Source organism: Galeopterus variegatus, unplaced genomic scaffold (genome assembly GCF_000696425.1).
Source record: "Galeopterus variegatus unplaced genomic scaffold, G_variegatus-3.0.2 Scaffold48, whole genome shotgun sequence".
NCBI lineage: Eukaryota > Metazoa > Chordata > Mammalia > Dermoptera > Cynocephalidae > Galeopterus > Galeopterus variegatus.
Genome location: NW_007726159.1, coordinates 1,067,174 through 1,081,976, shown reverse-complemented (window position 1 = coordinate 1,081,976; position 14,803 = coordinate 1,067,174). Strand labels below are relative to the sequence as shown.

The following is a 14,803-nucleotide window of genomic DNA, read 5'->3' as shown; positions in this document are numbered from 1 at the left end:
GGGTAAAGAAGTACACAAGTAAATGTGTTAAGATCCTCACCTTCATCTGTGCATATTGATATCTTGAGTAAGCCTTTCTTGGACTGATCCCAAGCATCACCAGTAAAGAACGTAGTATGTTTTTTACTGTGAAATTTCTATAGATGATACTAAACACAATAGATTCAAAAATAATAGCTCAAACACCTGTAGCACAAAAGGAAAAAGTTGTACTAGGAAAGTGATATGAGTTTCTCTCTGAGGTTCTCCCTCAAGCTTATGCAGGAGGAAAACCATACTTTCTATAGTATTTTTATAAAGTATTTGGTTAATACTTTTTTATTAGGGCCGACCCTATGGCTCACTCGGGAGAGTGCGGCTCTGGGAGCGCTGAGGCCACGGGTTCGGATCCTATATAGGGATGGCCGGTGCGCTCACTGGCTGAGTGTGGTGCGGGCGACACCAAGCCAAGGGTTATGATCCCCTTACCGGTCACGAAAAAAAAGTATATACTTTTTTATTAAAAAATAAATATTTAAAATGTCATCTCCATAAAATAAATAAGTAAACATTTAAAAGCAAAAACAAAGAGTCCTGAGCACTGAGTCTAATAATTCAGAGAGTATGAGGACCAACAGGAAGAGAATTTCTTGGAAGGAACAAAAAATCCACACTAACACTGTAAGTCGAATATGACAGCTCAGCTCCATTCTCCAGAGTATCAGAAAACTTAGTCAAATGATAGTTGGAAGCAAGGCGAACACGATTCCCATATTCACTTAATTCAGACGGGCTTTGTCTTGTTGGTAATCTTAGCCATTACATGCTAATCAAAAAACTCCAGTGTCTTTGATTGAGTTTTCAATACCAATTCTTTATAACTGCTTCTTTCAGAAAAAAAGTGAAAATTCTGAAGGAGAAGAGCGTAAAGGAAAAGAAGATGAAGATAAAGGAAGAGAGCCAGCAGAGAAACCACTGGACAGTTCCAAATGTAGAGCAAGTTCTATGACAGCAGAGGAAGTGCCCCCATGCATTACAAAGACAGTTTTACCCAGAGCAACTAAACGTCAGTCACTCATCATCAGCATGGCTCCTTCTGCAGAGGCTGGGGAGGAGGTTCTAACTATTGAAGTCAAAGAAAAGGATAAGCAATAAATGTTTGATTATCATTAGATGTAATCTAGCTAGTTCCCTAAGAGATTGTACCCAGGATTGTGGCTTAAATTAATGAGGGGAAATGACCTTGCCAGGACCCTTGAGAAACCACAGGCAAATCCCTAGCTTAGTTTCTAGGACTTATCTGAGAGTGTGATTTCATGCAGTGGTAATAAGAAGATTATTAAAAACCATCTCTATTCTCCATTGTCATTAGCTTTGTGCAATTGCTATTTCTTCCAATTGCATGTAGTAGGATTTTTTCCATCAGTTCTTTCCTGATGATGTTTCTTCCTTCCGTTTTGATTAGCTTGGTCTTTGCTCTGATGTGATTTACCGTCCTTTCTTTTCTCTTACATTTTTGTTGTGTTTAATTTCTTGTATGTCATTGTTATTCTTGGCTAAATGTTCTAGGTATGTGAATCTTAACTCTTACCTGTAGGAGTGTTTTAGTCTGTTTTGTGTTGCTATAATAGAAATACCTGAGACTGGGTAATTTATAAAGGAAAGAGGTTTATTTGGCTTACAATTCTGGGACAGCTGCATCTGGCATGGGACTCAGGCTGCTTCTACTCATGGCAGAAAGAGGCAGGCAGCTGGTGGGAACAAGCAGATCACATGGCGAGAGGAAGCAAGAGAGAGAGAGAAGGTGCCAGTGTCTTTTAAACAACCTGCTCTCCCGGGAACTAATAGAGCAAGAACTCACTCATTAATCCCCCCTCCCCCAGGGAGAGCATTAATCCATTTATGAGGGATCTGCCCCTGTGACTCAATCAGTTTCCAACACTGCCACATTGGAGATCAAATTTCCACATGAGTTTTGGAGGGGACAACACATCCAAACTCCATCAAGGAGAGTATGAAATTTTAATAAAACAGGTCAAAAGTCAGGTGATTTTCATTCAAATGGGGATGATGAGTCACTATAATACCAAATCAACACAGCTGCTGGGACTGGAGGGAAACAGAGATCAGGGAGCTTTCTGAATGAGAAATCTGATTTTTGGAACAGTCCCCTGAAGAGTAATGTCGGTCACTAGGACTAACAAACTGACCAGCAAAATGACATTGCAGCAAAATGATGGAAAAATTGTACCCATTGCTAAAGAAATAAATGTTAATATTTTTCCTTATACCAACTTAAGAAGCAAAAATCTACATAATTCACTGGGCTCAACAGACTCAGACTGGAGGAATCTGATTGTCCCCATTTCATATAGGCTAAAGTGACATTTTTCAGAATCTTCCTCAAACATTTGCTTCACAAGATACCAGAATGGAGTTTCTCATTTTATTAAGCTTTAGTATAAAAGTGATGAGGTTGGGAAGACAAACTGTACACATGTCAGATAGACATATCCCTACAATTTGTGGAACCTACATGTACAGCTGTTTACAAAATCTCCAAGTTAATTAAGTGCACTTTAGGAAGTTGTGCACATGAATCAGCTAGCATTAGCATAATTACCAAAGTTGCATGCTGTGAGGAGGCTAAAAAAGCCAGGCTGATGTTGGAAGAAATAATACATATAGAATTCCATTCTAATAAATGCCATTAGTGTACAAGTTCTTCTAACAAGGTTATTTCCAAGTCCCAGCCAAGATGGGCATTGTAACAGCACTTTGTTGAGAGGATTTTAACAAATTATACTTGTATTAGCCAAAAAGCCTACATTATAGAGGCATTTAGCAAACCATGTACAAATTAATGACTGTAACAAAATTTAGTAGAGTCACCATTTTTTTTTTTTAATGTGACCGGTAAGGGGATCATAACCCTTGGTTTGGTGTCGCCTGCACCGCGCTCAGCCAGTGAGTGCACCAGCCATCCCTGTATAGGATCCGAACCTGAGGCCTCAGCGCTCCCAGCGCCGTACTCTCCCGAGTGAGCCACGGGGCTGGCCCAGAGTCATCATTGTTGAACAGTGTTTGAGTATCGCAAAATATGATATTTTACAGAAGGTTGATCAGTGTTTTTCAGGATTTAAGAGAATATGGAGAAATTGTTAAACAGCACCTACTTGAAAAATGGGAGTTTGTATGTAGAAAGAGTGATTGTATGTAAAAAGAATGATTAGAAAACCCGGAAAGAAAAGGTGGAAATAGGGCCTGAAAAGAGTCTAATAGGGAAAAAAAAAAAAAAAGGAAAAACATTCTGAACTTGTAAACAATCTCTCTCCTTATACCAAGTAATGTATTCAAATGAAATTAACAGCATTGCAATTTATGCTCTTCCCTTGTTACTTAACTCTGCTCCCAAATTATCCTATTTCAGACTATATCAGTTTATTTCCACTCTATCAGATTAAAATGTAAGAATAATCAATAACATTTTCATTGCTTATATAGCACCACCAAATCCTTTTCCTGTTTTAATCTTTCTAATTATCCTTTCTTTTTCAGTCTCAATGCTAACTCCAAGTACATATTTTCTGTTCAATCCAAGTAAACATTCACTTCTCACCTGCAGTCTGCTCTAATTGCTTGTCGACCTTCTCAGTTTCTTTCCCTTAGAAAAATCAGATCTTTCTAAAATACCACTTTTGACCATATCATTTCCCTGCTCAGAGACTGTATTACTCTGGATTCTCCAGAGAAACCAAACCAATCAGAGATATATATGTACATATATCTCAGGCCTTTGAATTCAGATTGAAACTCACGCTACTTGTTCTCTTGGTTTTCTGGCCTTCGGACTCATACTGGAGCTACACCACCAGCTTTCCTGGGTCTCCAGCTTGTAGGTGGCAGACTGCGTGACTTCTCATCCTTCATGATTGCATGAGCCAATTCTTTACAATAAATAAATAAATAAATATGAGATGTATCATATATTTTAATTTAATGTATTATACAGAAATATATTTATTCTATATTTTATATTATATATAATATAAACAAATTTATTATTAGGAATTGACTCACACAATTATGAAGGCTGAGAAGTCTCCTGATCTGCAGTCTACAAGCTGGAAATCCAAGAGAGCTGATGGTATACTTCCAGTCTAAGTCCAAAGGCTTGAGGACCTGGAGAGCCAATGGTGTAAGTTCTAGTCTAAGGCAGGGGAAGAATAATGTACCAGCTTAAGCAGTCAGGCAGAGAGAGAAAATTCTCCCTTCCTCCATTCAGGCCCTTCATAGATTGGATCATGCCCACCTGCACTGGGGAGAGCAATCTGCTTTGTCAATCTACCAATTCAAATGCTAATCTCATCCAGAAACACCCTCACTGAAACACCCCAAAATAATGTTTTACCAGCTCCTTGGGTACTCTGTGGCCCTGTCAAATTGACACACACAGTTAACCATCACAGGGACCTACTAGTCCTCCTACCAATTAAATCTTATTTATGCAAATTCAATTATCACTACCCCAACTATATCTCCCACTCAAGCTAACCTCCTTGCTGTTTCTGGAACTACCATCTGCCCTTCTTCCTCTGGCCTTTGTCCATGCATGCTGCTCGCCATAGTTGGGAAGGTTGTCTCTCCCCCATCACTTACCTCTTTCTTATACTTTCAAATCTGATCACATTTTATCTCTTCCAACTGCCTCTAAAAACATCAATTATGACGGTCTAGCTCAAGAAATTACCTTTTGGACTTTCAGAAAGAACTACACAGTACAGAATTCTATTGTTCTCAAATTTCTGTTTAGTTGTAAGTTATTTCCACTTAATTATAAATTATAACAGGGCAAAGACTAGCTATTATGCTTTACTTATATAAAGACAGAAAGCACAGTTTTTTAAAGACAGAGAATATAAACAGGCAATTCACAGAAGAAAAACAAATAGGTAACTGACTTGAAAAATATGCTTGACTTCACTATGCTCAAAGAAATACAAATCAGAACAAAAATGGAGTACCACTTTATACCCATTAAATTGGAAAGCATTTGAAAACAGATAATAATACCAAGTGCTGGCAAGTATATAAATTGGAGCTACGATTCTGGCAACACTTAACAAATACTTATACTTTTGTCAGTATACCTTAGAACTCAGCAGTACAATTTCAGAGTACATAGCACAGAAATTTTTTTTTTTTTTTGGCCTTTTCAAGGCCGGCCGCACCGTGCTCAGCCAGTGAGCGCACCAGCCATCCCTATATAGGATCTGAACCCGCGGTGGGAGCATCGCTGCGCTCCCAGCACTGCACTCTCCCGAGTGCGCCACGGGCTCGGCCCTAGCCCAGAAAATTCTCAAGCAGGTCTGTAAGAGGAAATGCATGAGAATATACAACACTGCTTGCACTACAAAGGAATTGGAGGCAACTCTGGTATCTACCTTTAGGGGAATGGATAAAAAATATGGTGTGTGGATGTGTTTTTAGGATAAAGTTCTATCCAGCAGTTAGAAGTAATGAATTATATTTACATATAGCAACATGCATAGATCTTTTTAAAATTCTGGTGTAGATTTTTCTAATGTAAGAAAAACAAATGAGATCTTCAATAATACCATATTTTTATAAAGCTCATTTGATAAAGAAGACCATAAGAAACAAAACTGTAGTCCAATAAGTCTAAGTTTATTAACTTGCTGCAACAAGAGAGACCATTCACTAGAGGAAACATGGGTGCCCCACAAACACAAGAAAGAACAAAGTTATTATAGGCTATTGGGGAAGGGTAGAGGTTAAGAAGAGCTTAAATGAAGTGACGTTTTTGATAGGCTCAAATTAAAGTAAGACTGTATGTAAAGGGTTCGCCATCAGGCCTGGGCCAAAAAGCAGACTCAGGATCCTGTTTCCTTGGAAACTACTACCTGAAGATAAACAGAATGTTGTGCCCCAAAATCCCCTTACCTGAAGTTGTGCACCTGGCTGCTTTTCTGTGTCAAAATGACTCATATCCTCCAGGTAAAAGTGAGATGTTTCAGTCTTACTGATAAGATTTCAAACAGTGAAGTTTCCAACAATCTATGATTTTAGACAACAAAGTTTTTCAGCCTTATATCCTTTGGTTGATTAACAAAGGCAGTTTTGGGCCGGCCCGGTGGCGCACTGCTATAGTGTGCCACTTGGGAAGCGCGGCGGCGCTCCCGCCCGAGGGTTCGGATCCCACATACAGACCGGTTCCCGCTCACTGGCTGAGCGGGAGCAACACCGAGGGTTGCGATCCCGTTGCCGGTCCCAGTCCGGTACGGGGGCGACACTGAGGGTTGCGATCCATTGCCGGACATGGAAAAAGACAAAAAAAGGAAAAAAAAAAACAAAGGCAGTTTTTACAAGTTTCCAATTTAAAATATATATAAAACACTATATGTCTTTCAAAAGTCCCTCCTTATCCGTAATTTTGCTTCCCATGGTTTCAGTTACCTGCAACCCAACTACATTAAAAGTCCCAAAAACTTTCAATGGAAAATTCCAGATTTAAATAATTCATAAGTTTTAAATTGCTTGTTGTTTTGGGTAGCAGGATGACATCTCGTACTGTCCCTTAGTAGCCCTCCTGGTCATCAGACTGTGGCGGTATCCTGGCACTTGTGTTCCTCACCCTTATTTTACTTCATAATGGCCTCAAAGCACAAAAGGAGTGATACTGGCAATTCGAATATGTCAGAGAAGACTTAGTGAAATGAAATGCAAAAGATGATAATATTCTGGGTTTTTTTACAAAAAAGAATGAAATCATTAAGATTTGTTAGGAGAAGTGTGCTCAACATTTACAGGGGTTACAAATCCAGATTTCAACTACTGTTCTTCCTGTAGTTAAGTTGCTGAGCACTCCCTGTGTGTGCTGGCCAGTTTTTTGCTGTGTTTTGGTTTTGTGTGTGCTCAATAAAAAGTAGCTAAGTAAATGAAATCTTTAAATTCAGTATGGCATTCCCCCTCTCAGAGCTGGAGCCAGCCTCAGCTTCCCCAAGTCTACCTTTATCACTCTGCCAGGTCTCAGTATTACTGCTGCGATTTCTGCTGAAATAATCTGGCTTTATAATGCATGCAACTCTCTAGGTCTTATTCTTCTACACTCTCTTCACTGTCCTCAGCTGAGGATTTATAAATTCCCAGGAAGTGCTCACTCAGGTTTTCTCTTCCTCACCCTGATCCCTTAATTTTTTTTTTTTTTGTCTTTTTTTTTTTCCGTGTCTGGCAACGGATCGCAACCCTCAGTGTTGCCCCCGTACCGGACCGGGGACCGGCGACGGGATCGCAAGCCTCGGCGTTGCTCCCGCGCCCCGCTCAGCCAGTGAGCGGGAGCCGGTCTGTACGTGGGATCCGAACCCTCGGATGGGAGCGCCGCCGCGCTTCCCAAGCGGGCGCACTATCCAGTGCGCCACCGGGCCGGCCCCTGATCCCTTAATGATGGCTGGGTTTCTTTATTTTCCAATATTCTAAACTCAATTTCAAGTAACACTGTCTCACGGCAAGGTCTTGCAAATGCTACTGGTGCAGAACTGCCATGTAACTTCATCCCCAACCTTTCCAAGAACAAGTTGTCTACTGCCACCTGTTAAGATTTGTGACACAGCCCTGTTTCCACTTGCCATGATGTGGGTTAGCGCTGACTTCCATTCCTGCAGAACCACTTTCCCCTATCCATTTCCTTGCCTAAACAGTATGCTGTCCAGGGATTGCAAACTACACCTAGCATTAGCCTAAGCCAAACATCATCAGGAAGGCAAAATAGTCACTCTACTTGCTACTACTTGCACGTTATCTGTAATCTCTGAACATATACTAGGGCATTTGAATGGGCCCCAACAGAAGTTCAAATGTTGGATTGCAATCAAGCAATAAATTACTTTTGAATGATATGTGCTCCACCACAGGGTGACCCATTAATACGAACAATTAAGAGCCAACTATTTCAAAACAAGATATGTTTCTTAATAAGTGAGTAGACGGAAAACAATTATCACACATGTATATACAAAAAAAGTTGAGGCAAAAGTTAAGTCCCCTATGCTAAGGTTTCAGGTAGGCTCAAAATAATAACAGCTAACACTTATATAGCATTTACTATGTGCCAGATACTATTCTAAGTGCTGTACCTCCATTAACTATTTTATCTTCATGACAGCCCCATATGAGGTAGTTCTTAGCTTTATCATCATCACCATTTTCCAGGGGAGGAAAATGAGACATGGTAATCAATTAACTTGCCCTACGTCACTATGAATGCAAAGATTTCCCAAAGATATTGGAAAGAACTTACCACACTTCACAGACCACACTCATACTCACAGTCATACTCATGTAGAGATTTATTTAAAGGCCATGGAAACAATGCAGCAGGAAATAAAGCCCAGGCAAGCACTGGGGGCTCCGACAGACATCCCGTGAGCAAGCTCCAGGATCATTAGTCATGCAAGGATCTGAGCACACTGTGTCTTGGGACTGAACCACCAAGATCTGTGCAAGGAATCCAGGCTTTGGGAGAGCTCAAAGCTGAAGTTGCCATTGGGGGTCTTATACCCCCGTTAGCCACATAACGAAGGCAGGTTGACTAGCCAGTTGGGCTACTAGAAAATCTTCAGTGAAGAAACTGACTCTTCAGTGAATTTAGCACTTTAAACCCCACCATCCTTACTTTGGCCAAGAGTCAAAACCCAGACACCCAGGAGTCCCCAGAGATAAAGGCTGAGCTTTTCCTTACTACTTCTTTCTTCCCCTACTACTGCTAACCCACACCTCTTTTTTCTGGACCCCTTAAAGTCCATGTTTATTAATCATTTGACTAAACAAGAAGTAGTCTGTTGACTAGCTGCCTAACTGACAATGTATAGATATATGTTATATGTTTTTCCTTTGCACCTGAGACCTTGCATGAAGCCCTTGCTGCTCACATGCCCCTCCCTCCTGTTTTTCATTTCCCACATTCCATTCCCTCATCCCCCTCTTAAAAAGCCCCTTAGTAAACCCGAGTCTTTGAGATGGCTTTAACCTGGCCATTCTCCTTCAGGTTTACCAGAGAGATGGGTTACCCTAACATCCTCAGGTCACCAGTATTCCTGAATAAAAGCTGATTGCCATTTTCACCAACATTTGACTTTTGAGTGATTTTCTTTTGTCTGGGGGCAGGTGGCCAGACCCATGAGTTTGATACCGACTTCGGGGTGCCTCAGCCAGGAGCTGAGAATGTCCAGTGGCAAAGTTACTGCTTTCCTTTGGATACATTAGAACTTTAGGCCCATTCTAATACAAAATTTGGTGAAGTTGTGCACTTTAAAAGTATTTCTAGTATGAAATTCTCTCTTTTAGATAAAGAAAGTTTTGCTTATTTTGGGTATGGTCTGTGTGTGAGGTTGCCAAATTTAGCAAACGAAACTACGGGCTGTCAAGTTAAATCTGAATTTCAGATAAACAACTAATTTTTTTTAGCATAGGTGTGTCCCAAATATAGGCATAGGGCATATCTGAATTAAAAGATGATTTATTAACTGGGAATTCTATATCTTATTTGACAACCCTATCTGGGCTATACAAGGTAAAAGTGGCAACAATCCTTCCCCCTCTCTGGGTCCACCCCTTTTGCAATGTGACTTTGCAGTCCTCCCACTAAGAAATGGATTTTATTTCTTTATCTCCTGATTCTGAACTGATCTTGTGACTTTGGCTAATAGAATGTGGTAGAAGTAATGGTGTCCCAATTCTGAGCTAGACCTCAGGAGCCTTGCTCACTTCTCGCTCTCTCTCAGAACCCCGTGCAGTCTCTAAGCCCAGGCAACCCTTTTGAAGGATGGGAGACCAATGGTTTAGAGACAAGGCATCCCATCTAAGACTGTACAACATCAGCTAGCCTCCAGCTAACCCAACAGCTGACTACAGAGCATATATTAGCCCAGTTAGGACCAGAAGAACTACCAGCTGATCCCAGCCCAAATTGTCAACGTAGAATATCATAAGTTAATAAATAATCATTACTTTAAGTCACTAAGTTTTAGTTAGAAAAGCAAATTGATATAGTCTGACAATGTAAAGGAGAGCTGTGCATTTTTTAAGCTAGAGAACAACTTATACGTTGTGCTGAGTTTTCAGGGCCACAAATGAAAGGAAGATAAGAGGTCATTTTTGTAATCACTGGCTTCAGTGAATCAGAAGAAATTGCTGGTTGAAATAAACACTTGTGCCCACAGAAAAAAATTTACTTTTTATAGAGACATTGTTTAGCTTCTTTAATCATTTAACGTTTAAAGCATAGAACCTCTGCTGAGTGGCTTCTTGTTTTCTTCTTCTGTCTCTGGATCTCATCAGGATACATCCCTTTTAACCAGCCCATTCTGCACTATATTTCTGGTGATTGACTGAGCCAGACTGTTGAGATCTGGCTGTATTTTTCCTACTATAATTTTTGTAACTAGAAGTGATGGTGCAAAGGTCAAACAAGTGTGCATCATTAAGCAATACAACCTGACATTTCTAGATAATAACTCCCTTGGATGAGGAAAGGGAGTGATACCTGAAATGTCACAGCCCTTTTCTGCCCCTTTGCACCTCTAGTCATCTCTGCCTACTGCACACAAAGATTCTACTACAAATTTATGAGAAAATTTTGCTGCAAATTTATTCCCTCTCTGCTGGGAATCCTAAGAAATACAGAATTCAGCACACAGTACATGCTAAGGCTTATTAACCAGGCTTATGATGCAGTTTCTTGCATCCAGCTTTAAATAAATCAAGCTCTGTTGTTTACACCAGAATCTTAGACTTGAAATGGAATTTAGAGATTCCTACCTACTTCCAGTCCCCATTTTACAAAACACAAAACAAGATCCTTTGTTGAGGGTTAAACCAGAGTATTGTGGAGTCCAAGGTCAAAGATACCACACTGCTTTTCAAACATGAAGATCATGGACTAACTTAATAAAAGTAGCATCCACTTAAAGAAGGACTCTTTTGAATAAACAAGTACATTTCCCAAGATTTCATGGGGTCAAATGTTGATATATCTGCATGTTAGGATGATACTTATATTCCAAATCTGAGAGGAAAGATTCAGATTTAACTTGTCTTTCAGAAAGGAATTAGCCACAGATTTCACTAAAATAAGTGAAAGATTAACATAGTTTGAATTTCAATATCACATTTGTAAAGGTGAGTAATAAGATTCAGTCATGAAACAAAAGGGTTATTACAAATACACATTCATGTCCCTATACTAACAATGTTCCCAACCCACTCTACTTTCCTACTTCATGCCATTGACAGTGCCAGTTTCCTTGTGCAAAAGGCTCTTCTGCTTTCTCTACATTATAAAATCCTATGTAACCTTCAAATCCCAGATGAAATGCCAAACTATCCATAAAGCTCTCCCAGATCTCCCCACTGCCCTGACTGTTCCCTGAATTGAACAGAAAATCTCCCCATTCAAGCTTCAATATTTCCTCAAGCAAACTAACTTCGATCTTTACACATGCTCCAGTACATACTTGTATTTCATTCATTCTTTTGGTATCTGTAATTAGTCCATTCCTGTACAAAAGAATATTCATTCATTCAGGTATAAAAGAATACCTGAAACTGGGTAATTTATAAAGGAATGAAATTTATTTCTTATGATTTTGGAGGCTGGGAAGTCCACAGTCCAGGGAACATATCTGGTGAGGGTCTTCTCCTTGGTGAGAACCTACAGAATCCCGTGGCAACCAGGGTGTCACATGGCAAGAATGGGCTGAGTGAGAGAGCTAACCTGCTCCATTACTCCATGAATGGATCAATCCATTCAGGAGGGCACAATCCTCACAATCTAATCATCCCTTAAAGGTCCCACCTTTCAATTACCATAATAAGATTTCCCACCCTCTTCACATTGTTACAATGGAGATCAAGTTTCTAACACATGAACTTTTGGGGGACACATTTGACCCATAGCAGTATCTACTTAGTGAGTGCCTACTAAATGCTAATGTCTCTTCATCTCTAGAGTGAACAAACAGGCAAAAATTCCTGATTTCCTGAAACTTACATTCTAGTGGGTGAAGGAAGACAATAAACAAAATAAGTAAAATCTAAACAGAGAAGAGGGACAGAAAATACTGAGGAAAGGTAAACAAATGATTTTAAATAAGGTGATCAGCAAAGGCCTCACTGGGGGATGCTTGAATAAAGACCTGAAGGAGGTGAGGGAGCGAGGCCCCCAAGTGACAGGAAAGAGGATTTCAGGACAGGGCAACAGCACATACAAAAGCCCTGGGCCAGGAGTATGTCAGGCACATTCAAGTAAGACAAGAAAGCCCATGTGGTTGGAGCCAAATGGCCAAGGTGAAAACAAGGAAAGAAGTTTAGAAAAGTAAGGAGCAGGAGAGGCCATACCATGAGAGACAGTGAAAAGTTGGTAGGATTCATGGATGGAAGGCAGTGATGGGGAAGGATTTGTTAGAGTTGTGGTACTAGAGAAAGGGAGCTGGAAAGTGGGCTGTCACTAGAAATGAAATACTTGACCATGAGATTAGGGAAGGGTTTGTTATCAATAATGATAAGGTCTAGGGTATGTCCTTGGAGTATGGGCTGAGGAGAAGTGGAGAACAAGATTATAATACGGAAGGAAAGAATGGTCTAATCTAATGATGTTAGAGTCAAAACTGGAGGTTTTAAAGAGAAGGAAAAAGTTATCTGAAAGCAGAAGGGAGACCAATGAGGGCACTTACCCAGCCTCCAAGCCCAGTGGTAGAAGATCAGGAAGAGGAAATAAACTCCACTTGAGAGGGATACAAAGGAAGTAATGTTCTTCAAGAGAGCCAGGTTTTAATTAGAATAAAAAGGTGAAGGGATTGTTCAGAAAAAAGCATTGATAGAAGATATTTTGCTAATGAATGACCCAGTTCCCCAGTGCAGAGAGGCAGGGTTTGGGGTGTTGGAGGGAGGTGGGATGTGGAGTCAGAATACTGATTATATAGAGGAGCCATACGGGGTTACAGTGAGGAAGCCAGTGACGTGGGATTCTGGTGAGGACTGGCATGAGCGGTTCTGGTGGTCACAGGCTGGCAGTGGAGAGCAATAAATGTAAGAAGGAGGGGAGAAAGAGAACTCTTTCCAGAAGTAGTGTTCATGGGCCCCTCTTTACAAAGGATCATGGCAGCCTAAAAGCATGAGAAGGGACAGTCTTACTCCAACCACAGTGGGTCCCCTCACCTTGCTCATTCCTGTTTTGTTTTAGCATTATATGCTGTCTCCTTTTCCACATTAGATCATAATCTTTGAAGTTAGTATGAATTTCTTACTCTTTTTGAATTGCCATCTTGGTTGCCAGTAATAAGCTACTCAATAAATATTTGTTCCAAGAACAAATGAATACTTCTCACTGGATGGAAGGGGTGGTTGAAAAAGACAAATTATTTCCTACTCAGTCTTCTCTCTCAGAGCTCCCTAGAGCTCACCAACTTCTGAAATTCTTCTGAGTTCAGGCCTAGGAGACCAGGTGCTGCTATAAAACCTGACACACTTTGTGAGTCTGCTGATGAAAAGAACAAAGATGTAGCTCTCCTTTCCAAAGCTGTAGGAAGTCAAAATTCTGCTTATAATGATACTTGCCTCACTGATCAATAGCCAACCCAAAACATGATCATCTGAGGACACTGCAACATGCTATGATTTTTTCTGGGAAATACAGTCAAACGTAGTGATACTCAGGAACAAGTGACAAGAAAGATGGTCTTGCTACAAGCAAGGGTTTGGCAATCCTGAAGATCTGTGCTATCACCAAATGTGAGCCAGACTCTGAACCATTAGGGAATAGGTGAGATATGGGCCTAACAGGTGATTTGAATTTTTAAAAACCTAGAATCAGGCACTTAGCTAGTGTGTGACCAAAGAACTGAGTCTCCACCAGAAAGTGCTCACCACCAACTCCCTCATCTGGGCCTCTCCAAGGCAAAGCCATGGTGGCCAGACCCAAGTTTGGCAACGGGTTTCAAATGAAAGCATGAGGGCTTCTTAGCCCATCCGCTTGCCCTAAATGTAAGGTCCTCCAGTTTTTCAAAAACACTAATATGACCACATCTTTCCTCTGCTTAAATCCATTCAAAAAACACAAATATGAAATCATTCCTTTGCTTAAATCCAGTCCGTGGCATCTTATTACCCTTAGCCTATGTCTGACCTCCCTTACCTGCCCCCGAGGGCCCTCTAGGATATAAACCCCACCAACCACTCTACCTCATCTTTTTGTTCTTCTTTCACCACTTTCCTTCTCACACTTTATATTCCAGCAAACTCAAACTTCCTTCCATTCCTAAACATTCAATTCCAGACTTACTGTTGACCTGACATCTTCACAAGCACTGTTAAACGTCACCAGCTAACTTTCAGGTCTTAGCTTAAGTGGCACATCCTCAGGGAAGTGCGCCTTGCCTTCTAAATGGAGTGGGTCTTTCTCTATTCTACTTGTATGTTATAGTGCATCCTGGTCTCACATCTCTATAATTACTTTTTTTAACGTTTTCTTGCCCCCACTAGCCCATTATTTCTATGAAGGCAGCAACTATGGCTGCCTTAGTAATCCCTGTATTCCCAAAGACCTGCCCAATGGCTGGAACATAACAGAAGCAATTAAAAATATTTTTTTTAGGTTAGGTGCATAAGGGCTGGCAGGTTAAGTTGGTTAGTGCACCACCTTAGAACACTAAGGTCAAGGGTTTGTATCCCCTTACTGCACAGCCGCCAGAAACAAAAACAAAAACCACAAACAAACAAAAAGTTAGGTGGATATATTGCTCTGCTTAAC

At 40.6% G+C, this 14,803-nt stretch overlaps 1 protein-coding gene across 1 annotated transcript in view; it reads left to right on the top strand.

Annotated features, from left to right (window-relative positions):
* CNGB3 (cyclic nucleotide gated channel beta 3) overlaps positions 1 to 1,134 on the top strand; it is a 145,329-nt gene extending 144,195 nt beyond the window's left edge. Inside the window, 1 exon segment of the mRNA XM_008572614.1 lies at positions 874 to 1,134. Within this exon segment, the coding sequence (XP_008570836.1) occupies positions 874 to 1,134 (261 nt within the window).
* Positions 1,135 to 14,803: the final 13,669 nt, after the last annotated feature.